Source organism: Emys orbicularis, chromosome 5 (genome assembly GCF_028017835.1).
Source record: "Emys orbicularis isolate rEmyOrb1 chromosome 5, rEmyOrb1.hap1, whole genome shotgun sequence".
NCBI lineage: Eukaryota > Metazoa > Chordata > Testudines > Emydidae > Emys > Emys orbicularis.
Window position 1 is genome coordinate 26,871,620 of NC_088687.1, and position 21,568 is coordinate 26,893,187.

Here is a 21,568-nt window from a genome sequence, read left to right on the forward strand (position 1 = left end):
CTACATGAACATGCAATTAAGAGAGAGACCCGTTCCTGAAGACTACAGACTAAATAGACAGAAAAGGCAAATGGTGGAACAGAAGAACTATGTCTGGAGGGCAACTGAATCACAGAGTTTAAGTGACAATTAATTAAATTGAAATTTGTCCCCCCACCCAACCTCTGGATCCCAGACCAGTGCTGTGACCACACAATCATCTATCCTTCTCTTTAGCTTACAAAAACTACTATGTCTGGTCAGTGTGCACACTTCTTGTATCATATTCTTAAGTAACACATCACCCATAATGAGTAGGATTTTGGAGTCCATCCCCATCCCCAAACAAGCACAGCCCTGTTTGGAAGGGAGTCAAAATATAAAATTCATTTTTGTACCCATGAACAAGACGACACTTACTGTACAGTCACAGCCCATGTCATTCACTGCAGTCCCCAGAAAAGTCCCTTTCCTGCTCCCTTAGGGTTTTCATTCTTTGCATTCTTTCACTAAAAGTTAGTCAGAATGAAAAACTAAAAGCCCTCCAGGAATAAAACATGCATGGATTTGTATAAATTGCTACAACAACAAAATACTGCTTCGTGGAGGGGACTAGTGCAGTCACAATAAAGGAAACAAAAATGGAGAAATTATGCTGTGTACAAGCACTAAAGAAACTAACCTCAAAGGGCTAAATCTAGATCGCTACTCTCAAGACAATCATTGCACTGAAATCCACAGGAGGTATTCCTGAGACTGGACTAAGCAAGGACTGTTTCATTTGGCCCAAACTGCATAACTATTTGTAGCAATTAAAGAAATAATGACTTTTCTGAATAGGGTTTTAATGCTCTCATTCACAGTCAGGATGGGAGGGCCACTGTCCTAGGAGTTGTGCATTCACAAAAGGAAGACATAATCCAAATGTCTTGTGTTTTACAATTTTGGGTTTATCATCTCCCACAGTGATATCACTGAAGTGAACATTGTTACATGAAGGATTAATCTTGCCCATTTCACCTTACATATTAAAGTTTTTTAAATGGTAGCGTCCTTTTGGATGTCTACTGGCAAAAGTAAATTATGCATCTAATGGTATTAATTTAAGTCATGGGACAGTAATGATTCTGTGTCCCTACAATAATTTGCAGTAGCAGTAAATGGTTGTCATAGAGGCTGATCACAGTTAAAAGAAAATGGCAGAATTTTCTTTCCCTAATGTGAGAGTTTGAGCAAAATATTCAAGAACCATCTCTATATTGTGAAATTGTCAAGGGCTAGATTTTAATATTAGCCACTGTTGTAAAACCAGAGCATCTCTACTGAAGTCAATTTATATCAGTTTAACTGAGATCAGAATCTGTTCCCATATAACATTCCAAATTGTTTTTTCTCTCTGCAGCCCGCTCTGGCACTGAATGCTCTCAACTTCCACCAATAATGGAAGTTGAGGTAGCTCAGCACCTCATGGGCCTTTCGTATCCTCTATCTGAGACTATACCAAACCACATCTATTTCAATATTGAGTACAAAAAGAGTACAGGAGTAAATGAGATTCTGTTATCTGAAACAGGCACAGCAAAACTCTTTTGCTTCCTAATCTGAAACTCATTCAAACACTGGGTTAGAAAGTTAAACTTTAAGATAAACATGAGAGGGCTTGTGCTCAGCTAATCTAGACTATGAATAATCAGAGGGGGGAAAAACATGAAAAAAAATAGCTAAATGTCAAAAGTGGAAAGGTATGTTGTATAATAGTTTCTCTTCTCTCCAACAAATGTTTCAGGAAATGGAAAATAAGTTTAAATCAGGGACAGATGGTCTAAATCCAGAACATGTTTCAAGTTTCCATGCTGTATGCAAAACAAACCTTGCACATTGAAAAGAGGGATCCCCTCCCTTGACTAGTTTATGCAAAATCAAGAGCCATGTGGGGAAAGGAAGGTTAGTAGGAACTCAGGCCATTTAAGAAAGCCTAGTGTTAAGAAATCCCCATTTTGGGGATTCTTGGCCACAGATCCAAAGGTCATGTTCCTTTTCATTGCATCCATGGTAAAGGCAATACTCCTTCATTCATTTTTTAACCAAGTTACATTTTTCATTTTCTAACAGTCAAAGATACTGATAACAAAACACCTTTTCTGAAAATTCCCTCATTACTGGCAGGACCTCATCCTAAATGATGTTGTTAGTCTCAGGAAAGTCCCACATTATTTAATCCAATACTATCAGTTTCTGAAAACATTTCCAAATAATTTGGCCTCCTGTATAATTCAATGTTTTCACCATCAGGACTATACATTTCTATGCAATCGTCAAGGGAAAGTTATCTTGTGTACATTAAGAGACAAATGAAATACCACTCAAGTGCAGAGAACCTCCTGATCAGTGTTATAATCGGCCTTCTGTTCTTTTAAGTTATCATATAGGAGGAATCAGCAAATACCATTTCTTTAGTGTTGGGGTGGAGGTTTGAAAATAATATCTCCTATTGCCCTTGTCAGAGTAAATGTTGATATGCTATACCCTCCTTAATGAATTACAATAGCACCTCACTAATTTGCAGTGGTGACTGGGAGGCCTGTCTCTAATTACAGAATTTTTCAAGTTAATGAGAGAGTGAACGTACATTACAAAAACGTGTAAAGACTAATGCATCACAAAGTGCACTCCATTTATTTTGTAGTTAAGTTTTTATTACTTATTATCCTGTACATCAGTACATGCTAGTGAATGGGCTGCAATCTATTTTATAAAAACATGGAACTCTTAGTAATGCAAGCCATCTCTTCAGCCCCACAGGTGAAGTTTACCCCACTTCAGAAGCCCAGCCCAAGATCCTAGCCCTGTAACTAGACCTTTTGCATAGAAATGCCAAAAAGCAAAGCAAGCAGATATGCAGGTTCCTCTGCGCTCTGTGGCTGTCTTGGATTGGGGTTCTGTGCTGGGTCTATATAAACTGGCATGGAAAATAAGTTTGGGAATGCAGTCCATGACACGTGTGACTAGGGCCGGCTCTGGCTTTTTGGCCGCCCCAAGCAAAAAAAAAAAAGGCGGCCGGAGCGCGGGTGCAGGGGGACTGGGCGGGGGTGGGGGAGGGAGCGGGAGCGGGCGGGAGAGAGAGAGAAGGGGGCGGCCAGGGCTACAGCAGGGGCGCTGCCACGCGGCCCCTCCCGCTGCGCCGCCTCCTGCCGCGAGGGCTCCACTCCGGTCGGCGGGGAGGGAAGGAAGAGGACTGCCCTGCAGGGCGCTCTGGTTCTCCGCGCCGCTGCCCCCTACAGGGCGGCCGGAGCAGAACAAGAACAACAACAACAACAAAAAGCGGCCGTGCCACCCTAGGATTGGGCAGAATGCCGCCTCCAACAATCTGCCACCCCGAGCACCAGCTTGCTCAGCTGGTGCCTGGAGCCGGCCCTGCGTGTGACTGCACAGAGTCACCACCTCAAAACCTCTTCAAAGATACAACAGAGAAGCTGCAGCTGTCATTCTGATCCCAGTTCAACTGATGTAAATTGATGTCAGTAGAGATACTCTGGTTTTACACCAGTAGTTTATAATGACATTTGCCGAGGAGCTAAGTTGCACCCCAGCAGCCCTCCATTGGGTATATTTCATCGCCCACCACTCCTGTTCAGTATTTGAACAAAGCCTGAATTATGTGACTTATGGCAGGAGGGATGAACTTTGAACTCTGCTATTAAAATTCTGCTGAGAAATGGAGAGACCATCATTTTTGTAAGCTAATTATGAAGCGTGTGATTAGCAAATTTCCACTGCACACAAAAATGTTATCCATTCCAGTGCTATCTGTAAGAGAAGGCAACAATTTCTCTCCTTATCCATATTGAACTACTGAAAGGATTTTTCCCCATTGGCAGGCTCAGTTTCAATTTATGTAATTATCATATTAACTTCTATTTAACACTTCCATTAGAAGTTTTACATTATTTTAATTAAAAAATTCAGTTGAACTATCTGTTTCCCATTAGCTTCTAACACATGTCTTAAATGGACTTCTCTGTTAATGACATTTTTACACAGGTTATATCAGATGGAAAGCACATATTATGCCAGAGAGAGAGACTTATACAATTCAGTTTGTACACAAGAGGCAGTCCTCTCATACACAGACATCTGATGAACTGAAGGCCAATTTTAGAGGACAACTATTCAGTTTTAGTCAGAGGTGGGCACAAGCCAAAATTTAAGATTTAGATTAGTGTTCAAATCTAGGACTTCTTCCCTAGCTTTGGCTATGATCCTGTGAACAAGTGAGCATATGTTTAGTGCTCTTTCAATCAGCAGACCAGGGCATAACAAAAGCCAATGGCTGGAAGCTAAAGTTCAAGAAATTCAAACAGTGAGGGTCAGTTAACCATTGGAACAGGTTACCAAGCCTTGTGGGAGATGCACTATATTTGGCACTGGTGCGACTGCTATTGGAATACAGTGTTCAGTTCTGGTGTCCACAGATCAAGAAGGAAGTTGAAAAATTAGGAAGGGTTCACAGATAGGCCTCAGGCATTATGAAAGGACGGGAAAACATATCTTATAGCAAAAGACTCAAGGAGCTCATTCTATTTCATTTAACAAACAGAAGATTAAGGGGTGACTTGATTAAAGTTGAAGTAGCTACATGGGGAACAAAAATTTGATAACAGCTCTTCAGTCTAGCAGACAAATCTGCTAGACTGAATCTAGACAAATTCAGACTAGACATAAGTTGCAAATTTTTAACAGTAAGGGTAATTAACCATTAGAAAAACTTACCAAGAGTGGTGGTGGATTCTCCTTCACTGGAAATTTTAAAATCAAGATTAGATTTTTTTTCTAAAAGACTTGATCAGGTTCACAAGCTAGATGATCACAGTGATCCGTTCTGGCCTTATAACCTCTGATTGTTTGAAATTAGTTCACAGTTTCAGTTCAGAGCAGACAAGCATCCTGAGCACAAAACTAAGTGGCAATAGTAGAAAAGAAGCCAAGAAAGGAAACAAAGGCCCTGATCCTACAAGGAGCTCTCTGCAGACAAGTCCCCTAGATAGAGCCCCAGTTACTTCCATGGGGCTCTTTGCAGGCAGAGGGGAAAAGAGTAATGGTTGGGGGTGGTTTGCCAGCATGGAGTTCTAGAAACTGCCACCTCATTACAGTAAAGCTCAAGAAAAGAAAATGTTCTTACAAATGGAAAAACATTTTTCCCCTGAAGTAATTTATTTAAATAACACTGGGGAAAAAATGCCCCCTCTAAAAAATTCATTTTCAATTATACCCCATCTTTTAGTGAAAAAACTAAATTTTTGACCTCCCTAAATTTAACATCAACACAAGGGCCTTAAAGTAGATAATTTCTGAGACTTTATTACAAACCAAGGGGAGGTTACTTTTCCAGTGACATAAGCATCATTTTCAGCTCAGAACAATCTAGGAAGCATAGGCCTCTGATTATTTATACTGGGACCCAGGGAACCCCTCAAATGCCCACTGACAGAAAGCACGCCAGACCATAACTCTCATCAGGCCTGATGCACTCATTGCCTCCAACTCACTGTTGTTATAATCAGTACAAAAAGGTGTTGTGTAAGGTCTCATAGGCAAACTGGTAACATGCTGGTCATTAATATTATTGTGTGATGTAGGTACAGGCAACGTATAAAAAGAGTTATATATGTATGCTGGAAATAAGTTTCTAAAATGTATTTGGCAGGCGGTGCCTAAGGTACCCTAATTTTGTTACCCATCACTGGACAGATACAAGGGACCAGAGAGCACTTGTAATCTGAGAAGGCTGGATCCTTCAACCCACAGGGTTGAATTCTCTGAGAACTGACTATAGGTGAGAAAACAGCTTAAACAAAGATCACAAATTTTAATCCCTAGAAAGTATGTTTTGTTTTGTTTGACTTATTATCATATCTGTCTCGTCTTATCACTTAAATACCTTTTCTTAGTTAATAAACTGTATATCTGGTTTTATTACAAAACCATTTCAGTGCCGTATATTAAACTGAAGGGTAAAATCCTCAACCAAACTACAAGGCTGGTGTATCTTCTGTCTCTCTGGAGGCAGTGAACATACTAACTCCTGGGAAGGTTCAGTGAGAGGGACTTCACATTGCAGAAGAGACGGTTGGGGGGAGACTCAGGAATGAAGTGTCTGTTGAGATCACCCTGCAAGGAGTAACCCAACTGGTGGAAGCCCTGGTGAAGTCATTGAGCTATAAATAGGCTTCTGGTGTCAGGGCTCTGAGTCAAAGCTGCACAGAACGGAAGCACCCAGGATTACAGGGCAGGCAATGACAACCTCTTACTGAACCCCCAAAGCATCACATATACAAACAGAGGAATTCTCAAAGTTACATTCAAGAGTGAAAGCACGGTTCCATGTATTACAAGGAAATAATGAAGAGGTATAGATTGTAAACAAAGAAGCTACAGGTGGAAAATTCCTGTTTGATCATTGACTCAATCTGCCTGCAAATACAGGATTCCTCTTTACAGCACATTTTCTAGTCATTTGTCCAGTCTAGTTCTGAAGAGGCATTTAAAGCTGCCAATAGAAGCTACTGTCCTGACACTATTACAAATAGTTTGAAACCTCCTCTTGAGATTTATGACTCCCTCATTTGTTTTCTTGCCTGGAAAATGCTCAATTCCATTTTAGTTGATTTCATACATAAATAAGCCACTTCTAAATCCAATTTGCAAGACATCTTGCTGGAACTTCCTGGTTTCTGTAATCTCATGGGTTGGATTTCTCTCTCTATATATATATCTAAGCTATCCAACAAGTCTCTATTTACATGCCAGAGCCTAATCTTTTTCCTGAATTGCGTGAAATCTCTGACAGAAAGCTGTGAAACTACAGTAACTATAAACTGATCACAAAATTCGCATCAATCATATAAACAAAACAAAACAGAGCATCACTTATAATTACCATAAAAGAGCATTTGTGTGTATTAGGTAACACCACTATGTATATTTTTGACTTACACAACCTTTCTAATGAAATGTAACTATCCAAAGTGATTATCACCAAGTATATAGACTGTGGTTACAGCAATCTTAAATGATTTTAGAGATATTACACTAGCTACAAAGAACTAGAGTTTAAGAAACAGGTACCTACTTTGCACATATACAATATGTAAGCCCAATTTTCTTGTAAGCTAAAGGGAATTCTGTACTATGTACCAGGGACCAAAGTTCCCCCAAACCTAAACTAGCACAAGTGGGTTCCCTGTGTATGGGTGAGTAGCAAGTCATGATTTTGAGGGCCTAACTGGAGACTATTTTAAGGGACCTGATTTTAAGAGGGTGGTTGAGATCACCTTTCCATCTCCTGGATCCTGGAAGTTGCTGGGGATAACGCAATCCCCAGCATTAACTAGAGAAGCCTCTACGTGCAGCTGCATCAGCTCAGTATAATCAGAGAGAAGTTCCTGCTACATTTCCCCCCCCCCTCACCTGATCACACCCCTACACTAATTCCTGGGTGGCCAGTTCATGCCTGTTTAAGTCCCCTTTACTGGCCAGAACCCAGAATTAAGACCTTCAACTTAATGGAGTTAGTCTTGATATAAAACTAGTGCGAGTCCAAAATCCAGCCCAAAATACTGAAGTGGGTTCAAAATGAGTTTGCCCATCACTGTTTATGCCCTTATGCCAATAGTGCTTCATCTGGATTCTTGATTTCACCCTAGGAGACTGATTTCTTGACTCAATAAAGCTAGTCTTAAGAGTTTGTGACATAGTGAAACTACTGTAAGAAAATCACACTGCAAAGATTCTTACTGCCAGTTGCAAGACTACAAAAACAACACCACTGAGAAGGCGCCACCGCTCTCATCCCTGTCTTAAATCCAGACATCGCCTACTCAGACATTGCTGGGAAAACATTATTTTCTGTCAAAAACAGAGTAGAAATTGGAAAAGCCTGTTAATCAGCTGCATCCAAACAACAGCTGTATTATGAAATGGAGAATGTTAAATGTTGATCTCTTTGGCTACCCACTTTTCTGGCAAGATATTTGACCTTCAGAGCTGGCACAAGACTGGGTCTCAAAGCACAAAGGGCCAAGGAATACAAGAATGAGAAGACTTAGAAGTTAACCAAAAAATGAATAATTTCCAAGATGAGAAATTACTCAGAATTATCAGAAATTATTTAGTTATCTCTTCCCAGCTGGTGTTATTCTTCCAGATTGTATTCATCTGCTTTGCATCCATTTTTTTACCCCTTTCATTTCTGTCTACAATAAATAACCATCTATTTATATCCCTACTTTCATCTTCAATAAGTGAAAACACCATCTTCCAAAGGCCCTTTGAGATATTTCAAGGACATCACACAAAAAGATAGCTGCTACTCTGACTGATAAAACAATATAAGGGAATGACTGTTGTGTTTGATGATAATAAAGAATCAATGAAAATTCATGGCCCTTGGCTATGAAAAATAATGGTCGTATACTGCACCTTTTCCTCAACCTTTCTACGTAGTCTGTGTGTATCTGTGGGGACACTTTGAATCAGACCTTCAGCCAATGTATGCCAACATAGTTGCACTGACTTCAAAGTGACATCGGTTTGCAATAGCAGAGGAGGTGACACTATGAAATCAGACGTGTTCCTGCCATTTATCATAAACATTATTTAATTGTCATGAGGTTTCAATTCCTGTGTTCAGAACAAATATGATGTGCATTATTTGCCCACAAAACTGAAGGACTTCTAAAGATAACACTTGGCATTTATAATGGACGGCATGGTCAACGCACTGAACCTGCATTAACTAATTGTCCCATCATTCTTGTCGAGTACCTGAGTTGGTATAATCTCCATTTTATAGACAAGGAAACAGAGATAGGGGACTATTGCTACCAGCAAATTTAAGCATATCCTAATAAAAAACAGTGGAAATCTGCAGACAAAGTAATTGCAGACAATTTCATTCGATTTTAGGGAATGCTGTGAAGCTACTCTGCAGTATGAAACTGATTTCTAATTGTGACATAGTTTTTGCTGCAAATATACTGAATTTAGGGTATAACCAAACAGCCAATTCCTGTAAACCTGCAAAATCACTACTGGCAAATTATCTTGAGAATTTCACCTCAAATCTTCACATTTCAGAAGATCATTAACTTGATAAGTTGTTTTAAGGGGGTGAGCATTGGAAAATTTTCTGCCGACTCTCCACAGGAAGACTGTAGAACTTGACAACACCCTGAATAGATGCAGCAGGAGATACAGGACTGATTTGCCAGTTCCCCAGGCATGAATAAAGCAACAAGAAAATCAGAGGAAATGGGCAGAGCAGACTGCCTTCATAGTAAACTCAATCATGGGTCTCCATCCTGGCTTCAGGAATGAAGGTAGACGGTAAAACTCAGACAGGCTTCTTTCTCAAGGGTCCATGCATCCTGAGCTTGCCCAGTGGAGTTCTGTTGATTTCTACTGACAAATTATAATATACTATGCAAGTCAAGAGGAGATAAACTAAGGATTAATTTCCCTAATATTAAAAAAAAAAATGGAGTAGCTGGAGAACCTAAGTGCATAGACACCTGAACAGAAGCACAAAAGAGGATAGCATCCCCCAGGCAGTTTAACACCAGTACTGGGTGAATGGAGGGAAAGTTATTTGCCAATATTTTCCCCAATTTTCACTCTGTTAGAAAGCCATGTTCTTCCCTTGTGAACTTTTGGATGAACAGGTTTTTATTGTTCTAATATTGGGAAATGGCTGTTCTTCATGCAATTATCAATACTTATCTGCTAACAAAGGTATTTGTGCACAAGTAGTTTTTCACTATGTGCACCTCAAGTGCTTACGCTTTTATAAGGATTCAGTTATCTAGTCAGGAAATAGAAACAATACCATGCAACATGCCCTTCATCCTTTTCTTCCCTTCCACATGCAGTACAAACAACTAATAGTCAATAACTGTCAAAATTAATAGTTTGGAAACAAACATAAGCTGAAATATATCTGCAGAAAGTATTCACCCAACAATTACTAATAGAAAATAAACTTACAAAAAACCTGAAGTGTTTGCAAAGGATTTAGACTTGCAAACAATGATTCCCCAAGCCAACTAACTGCAAACAAACTTAGCCCCTCATGGGTTAGTCTTAATGACAAAAATATCAGCAAAGAAGTATACTTTCCCTCAGGTCTGGTTCCACTCAGGCTCCTCCCCAGTGGGTTCCAAACCCTTATTCTCTCTCTTCCTGAGAGTTCCCTTCTGCCAGGTGCATAACAAACCACCTGGAGCAGTGAGTCTGCCCAGACACTGCATTCCCAGGTATCAGACCGAGTGTACTAGGGAACACTGCCAACCTGCTGCAGGGCTTAATGTGTTGAATAAATTGTTCGCTAAGACTGTTTTGCCTAACCTTTAATTACCACTTATATGTACTATCCAACAGGACCCATAAATGTACGCTGATTTTTTTTCCATCACAGGGAGAGAGACTCAGGCCCAAGTAGTTGCATCATTCACAAACTCATAGACTCATAGACTTTAAGGTCAGAAGGGACCATTATGATCATCTAGTCTGATCTCCTGCACAACGCAGGCCACAGAATCTCACCCACCCACTCCTGTAACAAACCCCTAATCTATGTCTGAGTTATTGTAGTCCTCAAATCGTGGTTTAAAGACCTCAAGGTGCAGGGATCCTCCAGCAAGTGACCCGTGTCCCACCCTTTCCCTCTCCTCACACCCACCAGCCCAAGCACCACAATCTGGACTGAAAACAGATAAAAAGAAAAATAATTAGTTCTTTTCCTTAGTTGTATTTTCTAAATGAGTTGCAGTGGTGTGTGTGAATGAACCTAAAAATCTGTTAATGACTTTACGTCAGCAGATTGGTATTCCTCTCAGCAGGTGTTTGTTTTCTTAATTATAGGCTCCAGAAAGTTAGATAAATCCATTTTAGAAGTTGCTGCTCTCCATCTGATAACAGCATTGTTACTTAACCGACAGTAAATGGTTAAAGTAAAGTTCTTTGCTTCACAGCTCTGCCGCAAATTCAGCATAGAGACTAGGGTTCCCAGACAGAACCCTAGAGAATTTGGATACCAGAACGCATACAGTATAACTTTCCTTTGTAGCTAAATGAGAATATTGTACTACATGTTACAGTTGAGGCATCAAATCCAGGACACATTTCAGCACTCTAATTTGCTTCAGAAATATTTCAAAACTGCAACGAAGTGGGTATTGGAACAGCCCTAATTTGGTCTGGTCTACTAGTTTCCCATAACTATTGATGGGGTTTTTAAACAAGTAATACTTCTGAAGATTTTTTCCCTCCTACCTCTATCATGGGGTGTTTTTATAATTACTCATGACTTTTAGGCAAGAAACTCAAAAGCAGCTCAATTAGAAGCATCAAAGGTTTCAGAATCAAACTTACAGATTTCTTTCACCTATAAAAGTTTAGAAGCTGTAGTAGCCATTGAGATACACTACATATTTTATAGCCTCTCAATATTTAATGCAGTTATTGATGCTATAGCACACTGAATAACTGCCCATGTAAAGCTGTGTGGCCTTACCACTACTATTACTGCCTTCAGCTAGCAGCCCAGTAAAGTCCTGTGTCCTGAAATATTGTGGTTAGTGTTTTTTAGATGATGGTGTAAAGGCATGACCTTTTTAGGGCTTCAGTTCTACAAAACAGGTACAGAAAAAAATCCAGTTTTTCCTATTTTAACAGTAAATAGAGGGAATAAATGTAGAGAACACTAAAATGTCCTTATTTCTAAATTTATTTTGTTGTCAGAGAATCCTTTAAATTTTGCATCCATAAAAGAATAATTATTGACTGCCTGTAAGTGTGAAAAGTCTACATGTAATAAGAATTCACCTCTCTTCAGTAGCTTTGTTACATTTATGCAATTGTAACTGTGAATACAATATGGCACCATTTTTTCTTACATTTAAATAGCAACACTCTCCTTAGATTGTAGCCTGGCTCACTCAAAAATATTGCATACTCTGGATGAGAAAAGTCAGCTGTGGTTCTAGAGGTGGGGATTTTGCAGGATTGGTCTCTTTATAAGAAAGAGGAGCTTATTATCACTTTTTATGGACAGGGCCGGCTCCAGGCACCAGCTTAACAAGCAGGTGCTTGGGGTGGCCAAGGGAGAGGGGCGGCACCTGCGGCAATTCGGGGGCGGCAGGTCCCTCACTCCCTCTAGGAGCGAAGGACCTGCCGCTGAACTGCCGCCGCCGATCGCGGCTTTTTTTTTTTTTTGCTTGGGGCAGCAGAAACGCTGGAGCCGGCCCTGCTTAGGGATCACTAACTACGGTATGTGTTGAAGATAGGGGACTAGATCCTGGGTTAGGATCCATTTGCACAGATCCAGTGGAATCAGTGGAACAATGCTGATTTACACTGGCCGACGATCTGGTCAAGTGGCCAGAATTTTCAGACATGAATGCCTAAATGTAGATTTTGGAGCCTACCTTTAGGCATCTGCATAAGTGGCTTGATTTTCAGAACAACTGAACATTCACAGTTCTCACTTAAGTCTAGCTCTCTTAGGTAATTATGTGGCCTCTCCACATAATTACCTATGTATTCATCCTGACAGCACACCTGTAAGGTAAGGCAGTGCTATTATTCCTATTTTACAAATGGAGAACTGAGGCCCAGAGAGACCAAGTGACTCATCCAAAGTCACAGACGAAGAGTCTGGGGGCAAAACAGGGAACTGAATTTTTGTCTTCCGACTCACAAGCTAGTGCCCTAACTACTGAGGTGATATGGCCGAGCACCTATGAAAGTCAGGCTATTTTTATTTAGATGGCTATATATGGAGTGAGAAGTCTAAATTTAGACACCAAAGTTTAAAAATTCTGGCTAATGCAATTACTTTAGCAAGCTGGCTAATACTCTGACTCAAGAATTTGGTATCAGTTCGCTACTTCTAGGCCTGGCCAAATCGTTACTTTGGCAGTTATTCCTCAACCTCTCCTTTCCTCTGACCAACTATAAATTTTTGTTTCTTCCTAAATGAGAGGAAGAAATAATATAATTCTTCCTGACACACACAACCATCTGCTGATGGCACAAAAGGTTTATTGACAATGCTCAGCACCCAGGGAGCCTAGGATCATTTAAGATGCAATAAACATAACGTAACCTAGGAGAAATTAAGTTAGAGGAGTTCATGGGAATAACTTCTCCATCCTCAGAGAGAAAGTCAAAACCAAATACTGAATGGTCACAGAAGTCATGGAGGGAACCTCAAAATAGGAGAAAGAAAAAACTAGAAGAAGATTCTGTATATCTGTTTAGAAGTTGCTTTTGTATTTTCATTCGGAAAGTATAAACAAATGCAGAATCAGGCTGATCATTTAAGCACTGCATCAAAACAAAGAACTATATAAGACAGGGTCTGCTGGAGAAAAGTAAGTAACCAGGGAAGACAGATGATTAAGATTTGTATTCAGGCACAGAATAGCTTACTTTCCTTAAACATCCTTCAGTTTGTAGCAATTTCATTAAATGGTTTCTTGTTTGCCTTCCAGAAATGCACAAAGGTCAATAGAGATGCAGCTTTGTATTTAAAATCTCAAAATGTGCATAGTGAAAGATATACAGAGAGGTTGTAAATATGAATTTTAAAAGGATATTTAGTGAAATATGAAATAACTAAAATGTGTTAATTAAACAAATTAGAAACCAAGGGTTATTTAAGGAGAATAAACTGCTTCACTATGGGCCTTAACTTAAAAGTTACATTTCTTGAGGTTTATACAACAGGAAACTTCCTCTAGAACACCTGAATCAAGACTGGCTGTCTCTCTGAAAGATATGCTCTAGTTGTAACCCAAGTTATGGGCTTGATGTAGGAATTACTGGTGAAATTCTATAGCCCATGTACTACAGGATGCCAGTCTACTGAATGAACGATAACACACTATAGAAATCTATATAAACACACACTATATTTAAACTGATCTTAAGCAATATACCGTATGTGTGAAAAATATGAGTGTAGGTGTATATGTCTATATGTATAAATGTAGGACATAATTAACAGAAGTGCTGATCATACAGAACTCGATCTCAAGTAAGAGGGAGCTGTAAGGTGCTCAGGACCTCAGAAAATTAAGACCATATATACTACAACATTGTTCTTCTGTCTGCAGTAACTTAATATCACAGATGCTCGGATTTGCTCTGAGCTGGGAGGGAGGCAGAGTTATTTACTCTTTTCTTATGGCACTCTGGAGATTTGTAGCCATAAAACAGGCCCATAAAAGTAGTAAGTAAATAAGAAAATAAATGACCATTAAGGAACAGTAAATTATGAGCTTATTCCAGACAGCAGTTTATTATACATTATGGATGTTAGTAAATGTGAGTTTAGGTGTTGTATGATTGTGAACTTTGAAGGCTGGGGAAATCCATATGGCTAGTCCTTTAAGTAGCAAGCAAGCTACATACACAATAGTTTACTTATCCACCTTATCTCAAATAAGCACCTTTGATTGATTCGTAAAAAGCAGGAATTTGCTGCTGCGACTTGTCTCACAGTTGGCAACTTTTAAAATGGTCCGATGCAGAAAATCTGTCTTAAGGTATGTCTACACCGCAATAAAACACCCATGGCTAGCCTGTGTCAGCTGTCTCGGGCTTGCGGGGCTCGGGCGGTGGGGCTATAAAATTGCAGTGTAGACATTCAAGCTTGGGCCAGAGCCTGGGCTCTGGGACCTAGGTTCCCAGAAGATCTATACTGTCATTTTACAGCCCTGCAGCCTGAGCCCTGCAAGCCCGAGTCAGCTGTCACAGGCCAGCCGTGGTATTTTATTGCAGCATAGACAAACCCTCTGGGACCCAAGCATCTGAGGGAAGCCATATATTTATTTAAATTAGACAAGTACCGTATTATTTGCCAAGTGCCTAAGCCAGCCCTGTTTTCGTTTACAGATTGGGGTGCCTGTTTCTTCCAGTTGGACCAAATTCTGCCACTATTCTTTCAGTTCCCTATCTCACCTCCCACCCTCCTGCTCCCTCCCACCCCCCGCTTACCAAGGGTTTGGTTTCATCTTCATCTTTGAAATAATAAAGCTGGTCCCCCTTGAGAACAAACCAGCGTGTGTGCCAAGTCTTGACAAAGCCTCCTTGCTTCCGCAGCCACCCACACTTAATGGCATTGTGCCGTCCTTGGCTTAGCTGGGGACTCTCTGCAGAGCCATTGTTCTCATCCATAATGAGGCCGATGGACTCTCCTGTTTAGACAACAAAGGGGGAAAAGAAAAGAAAAAGAAACCACGTTATTCTCTTTTTAAGGGGGGGGCAAAAAAAGTAGCAGCCTGCCAATTTTCAACATAGCTAGAAAACAAATAAGCCCTGACAACAAAAATGCCCTACAAGAGCTTTTACTATCCACCTGTTTATTTTCATGCCAGTGCCAGTCATAATCCAGTTTCCAAAGTTTCATGAAAAGTAAGTTCCATGTTAAACAGCAAATAAGCGGGGAGGGAAACAAAACCACTTTTCAGGTACAACGTGATATACATTTCCTGCACAACGAGCAAAACATGCCCATTCAGTCTAGATGATTTAGGACTTATTCACACTCAACAGTTCATTTGGATTAAGGGAAATGTGAGTTTAAAGCACAATAGCTTTTCCAGAATAATTCCCCGTGTCGACAAACCCTTATTTTAGTTTAAAGGGAAACAACAAAGAAAGAACCAACATAAAGTCTCCATGACAGAGAAAGATGAGCGTGTCTCACGCTATAAGGTCCTCTATTCCATCACAGCCTTCCCCCTAGCAAAGAAATGCTTCTTACATGTAAAGGTGTAGTACACAGAAAATAGAATTGTTGCTAGGTATACCACATAATGTAATAGCTCCCCAAATGGAAGGAAGGAGGGGAGGGAGAGAGTGGGTGTGGGGAGGAGGGCGGTGATCAAATGTTGCAATTAGTGCAGAACTTTTGCAGTTAAACCTTAAGCCATGAGAAACTTGGCTACTCTAGGGCTTGAACATGGACATGAACCTAGAAAAGTTTCATGTAAAACTCTTTCAAAGCCTGCAACATACTTGTCAAAACTTAAGGCCATACTTTCTGGTGTCTGGATAGGCATGAATCTTCTAGACTGATTTTGCATGTGCAATATATGCTTATGTGATAAGTTTTCAAGGTCAAATAATTCCTCATTAACCCAGATGCAATGCATGGAGCTGAACAAACTCGTGAAGCTTATTTTTTTCCAACCTTCAATGTACTGGGTTCAAATACACCCAAATTATCAAGTGAAACTCAAGGATGCAAAACTACATGTACTGAAACAGCCTAAAATGAGATCAAACCCCGTACAGCCCCATATATAAAAGGACAAACCCTTAACTCGGGGGTCCCCAACGCGGTGCCCGCAGGCGCCATGGCACCTGCCGGGGCATCCATGCGCGCCCGCCTACTGGCCGCCGGACAAGCAGCTGCCAAAATGCCACCAAGAAGCGGCAACGTCAAGAAGCGCTACCGCCGAAATGCCGCTCGGCAGTGACGCCTCTTGATGTTGCCGCTTCACGGTGGCATTTCGGTGGCTGCTTGTCCGGCGGTCACGGTCCTCGGCAGCTAGTCATCCGGCGCCCGCCCCACGGGAAAGGTTGGGGACCACTGCCTTAACTAATACGGTAACATACGGTGCCATGACTAGGACAAGGACTGGTCGGTCATCACAAAGGCACCTGTTTTGCTTTTTAGGAAGTTAAGAAATGGATCATCAAATAAATAAGAAGTCAGAGAATAAAACCATGGGTTAGTTCAGCTAGTCTAACCTTTTGCCAAAGGAGGCTTGTTCTCTACATTGTACTCATGAGTGCTTTGTCATTCCCAACTTCCCTTGGGGGAGAACTGTATTACACCACTGCATACTAAACTATGGCATAATATAACTACCAGAAATCTATTCCATAAAATAATAGACTCCTCAGTTAGGGTAAAAAATCAGGGGGAAATTCCTAACATTTCACTGGTTCATTTCCTTCCCATTAGTCCTAGTTCTCCTCCTTTGGATCAACTTCAACAATTTCCCTTCCTTCTTTGTGGTTACACCAATTGCTTCCAATATTTGTAGCCTATTGGCACATCCCTCCATAAGCCCTGATCCTGCAATGCGATCTATGTGGATAAACCCTTAATATATGCATTGTGTTGCATTAAAGTTAACAGGGCTCAGCACAGGTTTCAGAGAGCTGTTTGCAAAGATCAGATTTCAGGACCAGGGCTTAAATTACCATCTAGCCAAGCTCTACATATTATTTTAATGAAACCTCACATGCTCTCCTTCCACAGTTCAGTTCAAACAGGATTTTCTAGAACAGTTGTATGGAGTGATATCACAAACTTAGCCTCCTTTAGAAATATCCCCAGCTGCTCTAATGAGTTACCACAAAACACAGGAGTATGCCTGGCCATTAGTGTGGCAGACAAAGATTTGTGTGTGCCTAGGGTTTTGAGAATGAACCAGAATATAAACTCTCAGACCACACTAGCAGACAAGTTTTGTGACAAGATTTACCCACTTGCGTCACCTTTCACTGAGGCTAGTGAGTGGCCCTGAATGCTCAAGCCCTTAGTTTACGCAGAGGAAGATGGCATTTTCAGGATTTTGTAAACAGAGTTGAATCTCTGCAGGCTTGTATGTAAAGGAATAGCTTCATTTAGCTCTGGAGCTGCACCTGGGGGATCTCACCACCTCCAGAGAAATTAAGGACCTGATTTTCTACTACCTTGTCCCTTGTGCATTCATTTACATGAGTGCAAAATACATGTAAAACATTACTAATTATGATCTGATCGCATTTTTCCTGCACTTTGCACAGATGTAAACTACGTAAGATGAAAGGCAATGACAAACCAGACCCTGAGGGCCCCAGTGTGTGTTCTAATTCCAGGCTTGGAGTTTTTAACCATTAAAGCTGGGGTTTGATATAAACTTTTGTGACACTAGAAATTGAATAGAAAACAAAACTTTCAAGTTCCACCTTAAACTACATCTGTTTATACCAGTCCCTTTAAATGTTCAAGGAACTCTCTGTTCTCCCCTTGGTCATGGCCTCAGACTCCCTGGACACATATTCATGTGGATTTTGCTAGACCTCTAGAAGGTTATGTTTTAGGTCATAGTCAAGGCCCATTCAAAATGGCCAGAAGTTTTTGAAATGGTTTCTTCTATTATTAAGACCATTGGGATTTGTATCTTTTTTAGCCAGTTTGGTTTACTACTACAGATTGAGAGTGACAATGGACCTCAATTCTGTTCTGATTAATTCTGGAGATTCCTAGCGTCAAATGAAGTTCAGCATATAGGCTCAGCGCATGTCATCCTGTTACAAACAGACTAGCTGAACACTTTGTACGAACACTTCAGCATGCCTTAACAGCCAACAAGTCTATTCTGAGTCATCAGCAAGAACTGGACAATTTCTTGCTTGTCTACAGGAACATATCACATGCTACCACCCAGAAGCCACCTGCAACTCTTTTCTTGAAGTCATTTTTGTGTACCAGTTGGGATCTGCTACTGATATTACCTCACATGTAGCCAAATCCCACACTATGCAAACTGATCAATAAGATGAGATTTGTCGTCATTCTTTTCAAGTCAGAGACTTAGTGTGGACTCGCAACTACAGTTGCAGAGTGAAATGGGTACCTGGAGAACTCGTAAAATGTGCAGGACTTTTGCTTCTACTAAAACTATCCAGTGGTATTTTATGGAAACATAGGGAACAGTTGCAGCCTCGACTAGTACAGGAGTCCAGGGCAGGGCCGGCTCCAGGCACTAGCCAACCAAGCACGTGCTTGGGGCGGCACCTGGTAAGGGGCGGCCAATCTTGGGGGTGGCGGGGGGCGCTCAGGGTTTTTTTTGGGGGGGGGGGATTTGGTTGGGCGGTGCTGGGGGTGGGGTGGGTTGTTTTTGTTTTGGCGGCTGGGGGTGCTGGGGGGGGGGGGATTCGGCAGCGGCACTCCGCGGGGGAGGGGTGTGTGTTCGGCAGTGCAGCTCGGCGGTGGGGGTGTTTGGCAGTGCAGCGCTCGGCGGGAGGTGCGTGTGGCAGCGGGGGGGGGGGGGTTCGGTAGCGCGGCTCGGCGGTGGGGGTGTTTGGCGGTGCGGAGCTCGGCGGGAGGTGTGTGTGGCGGCGGGGGGGGGGGGTTCGGCAGCGGGGCTCAGCGGTGGGGTGTTTGTCGGCGCGGCACTCGGCGGGAGATGTGTGTGGCGGCGGGGGGGTTCGGCAGTGCGGCGCTCAGCGGGCAGGTTCGGCAGCAGGGCTTGGCGGTGGGGGTGTTTGGCCGCGCGGCGGAAGTTGTGTGGCGGCGGGGGGGTTCGGCAGCGCGATGCAGTGCTCCACCGGGGGGGGGGAGGTTCGGTGGCACGGCGCTCTGTGTGGGGGGGGGTTGGCGGCGCTCCACGGGGGGGCGGAGTGTTCAGCTGCACAGCGCTCCACGGAGGGCTGGGGGCTCGGCCGGAGGGTTCGGTGGCGCAGCGCTCCGCGGGGGGGAGGGGTGTTCGGTGGCGCTCCATGGGGGGGCTGGGCGTTCGGTGGTGCGGCGCTCCGTGGGGGGCTGGGGGTGTTCGGCGGGGATGTTCGGCAGTGGGAGGGTTCGACGGCGCGGCGCTCCGCGGGGGGGGGGTGGCGCGGTGCTGAGGGTGTGTGTTATGGCAGCGCTATGGAGGGCGGCGCTCTTTTTTTTTTGCTTGGGGCGGCAAAAAAGTTGGAGCTGGCCCTGGTCCAGGGATGTTCAAGTAGGACTTTCTGTTCCTCCAAATCAAATCTCCTTCCCTTACAATTCCTAATTTCGACAACTTGGTGAAAGAATCTTTGGTACCAGATCCTGCTGATTCCTTTTCACTGACTATTCCTGTTGTTCAGGACACTGTCACACCACTATCACCGCGTAGGGTTGCCAACCCCCCAGGATTGGCCTGGAGTCTCCCAGAATTGACATCGATCTCCCGGTGACTACTGAAAGCAATCCAGGAGATTTTAATAGGATATTTTAAGAAAATGACATTATGTCATGTTGGGGGGGAAAAAATCTCTGAGAATAGCTTCAGTCAGAGGCCTGGTCTACACTGGGAGAGACAGGAGGGGCGAGCTTACGCAACTTCAGCTACAAAAATAGCATAGCTGAAGTTGACGTACTAGAGCTACTTACTGCGGTAGGTTGACTGCTGTCGCTCCCCTGTTGACTCCGGCTATGCTTCTCACTCTGGTGGAGTACTGGAGTCAACGAGAGAGCGCTCGGCGGTCGATTTATCATGTCTTCACTAGACACGATAAATCGACCCCCGGTGGATCGATCGCTCCGGAGGTAAGTGTAGACATGCCCAGAGTTGGCAACCCTATCACCACGTTATCCCAAGAGAGTGTGAAAACCAGTTGTGCGCCTGAACTTACAAGTTGTTTAGTTAGTGGGTTGTTATTCCAGGGCAGAATAATCCCTTGCAATGTAAAAGTCTGATGTAGTCCACCGGCAACTTTTAGTTAGGTTATAGAGTGTTTCATGTTAGCCACATAAACAATAACGTATGAGTGTTTGGAAAGTTTTTAAAGTAGGGTGGAGGAATGTGGTGCCTGTCCTTTAAATGTTCAGGGGGCTCTGTGCTTTCTCCTCCCCCACTCGCACACCCTCAAAGCCTCACTTTCCTGCTAGTTTCAGTTTTGCAGCCAGAACAATTAAGCTAGCACAGAGGAGAGTTGTATGTCCATCCGCTCCCTCTTTCTGTCTGTCTGTCTTTCTCCTTCTCTACAGCTTCCAGAAATACAACAGTATTCTTTGAGCACCTCAGCTTTTAGCTAATTTTCTGCCATGGTTTTTAAAACAGCATGTTATGCTTCCAGGTCTGGTGTAACTTAAATGAGCATATTAGGAGTGATTATGAAACTGAGATACAATTATCAGAATGAAAATGAAATTACCCTCTAGGCATAGGAAACATATCATGTTCATAATTTCTATTTTTTCAGCCTTAGCTGGAATCACTTACATGCAACTGTGGTTTATCAGGCTAAAGTGTTTGTAAAGAAACAGTTTGCCAACTTAAATCCTCAGGAAATTATTTAGCTAATCTTTAATGGGAAGGTATTTTAATTGTAGGTAGGCTACTGCAATCTAAAACTGAGAAACATAAAATTGTGCATGTCAGCTTTGAGTTACTGATCATCACACAGGTATAGAAAATTATGGTTTCCAACTTTAACCAAGCTGATAAATTAACCTTACGGCTCTAGCTTTCGCGTCAGCCTGTGAAAAAGACTGAGAAAGTGTTTAAATGTAATAATTATTTGTATTACAGCAGTTTCTAGGGGATCAGGGTCCTATTGTACTAGGCACTGAAAACAAGAATCCAAACACAAGAATCAAGAATGATTGAACTCTTGTATCAAAAACATTCTTTCTTCTTGTCTCTTTTTGGTTTGTTTTCCAAAGAGATCCATTAGGTTGGCACTGACACCAATGTACGTGTAGCAGGTATATGGATTTCAGTTAGCTAGCTACGAAGAATGTTTATTGATCTGTGTGTTTTTGCCAGATATCATGTAT

At 42.1% G+C, this 21,568-nt stretch overlaps 1 protein-coding gene across 2 annotated transcripts in view; it reads right to left on the reverse strand.

Moving 5' to 3' along the window:
- Positions 1-21,568, reverse strand: part of ARHGAP24 (Rho GTPase activating protein 24) — a 340,611-nt gene that overhangs the window by 262,598 nt on the left and 56,445 nt on the right. The window contains exon 2 of one of the 2 annotated variants that reach the window (XM_065404926.1): positions 15,037-15,236. In XM_065404926.1, coding sequence (XP_065260998.1) covers positions 15,037-15,216 — 180 coding nt within the window. In that variant the 5' untranslated portion in view covers positions 15,217-15,236. Of the gene's footprint in view, positions 1-15,036; positions 15,237-21,568 lie in introns of those variants that run through there. The other variant, XM_065404925.1, reaches the window with a different exon arrangement.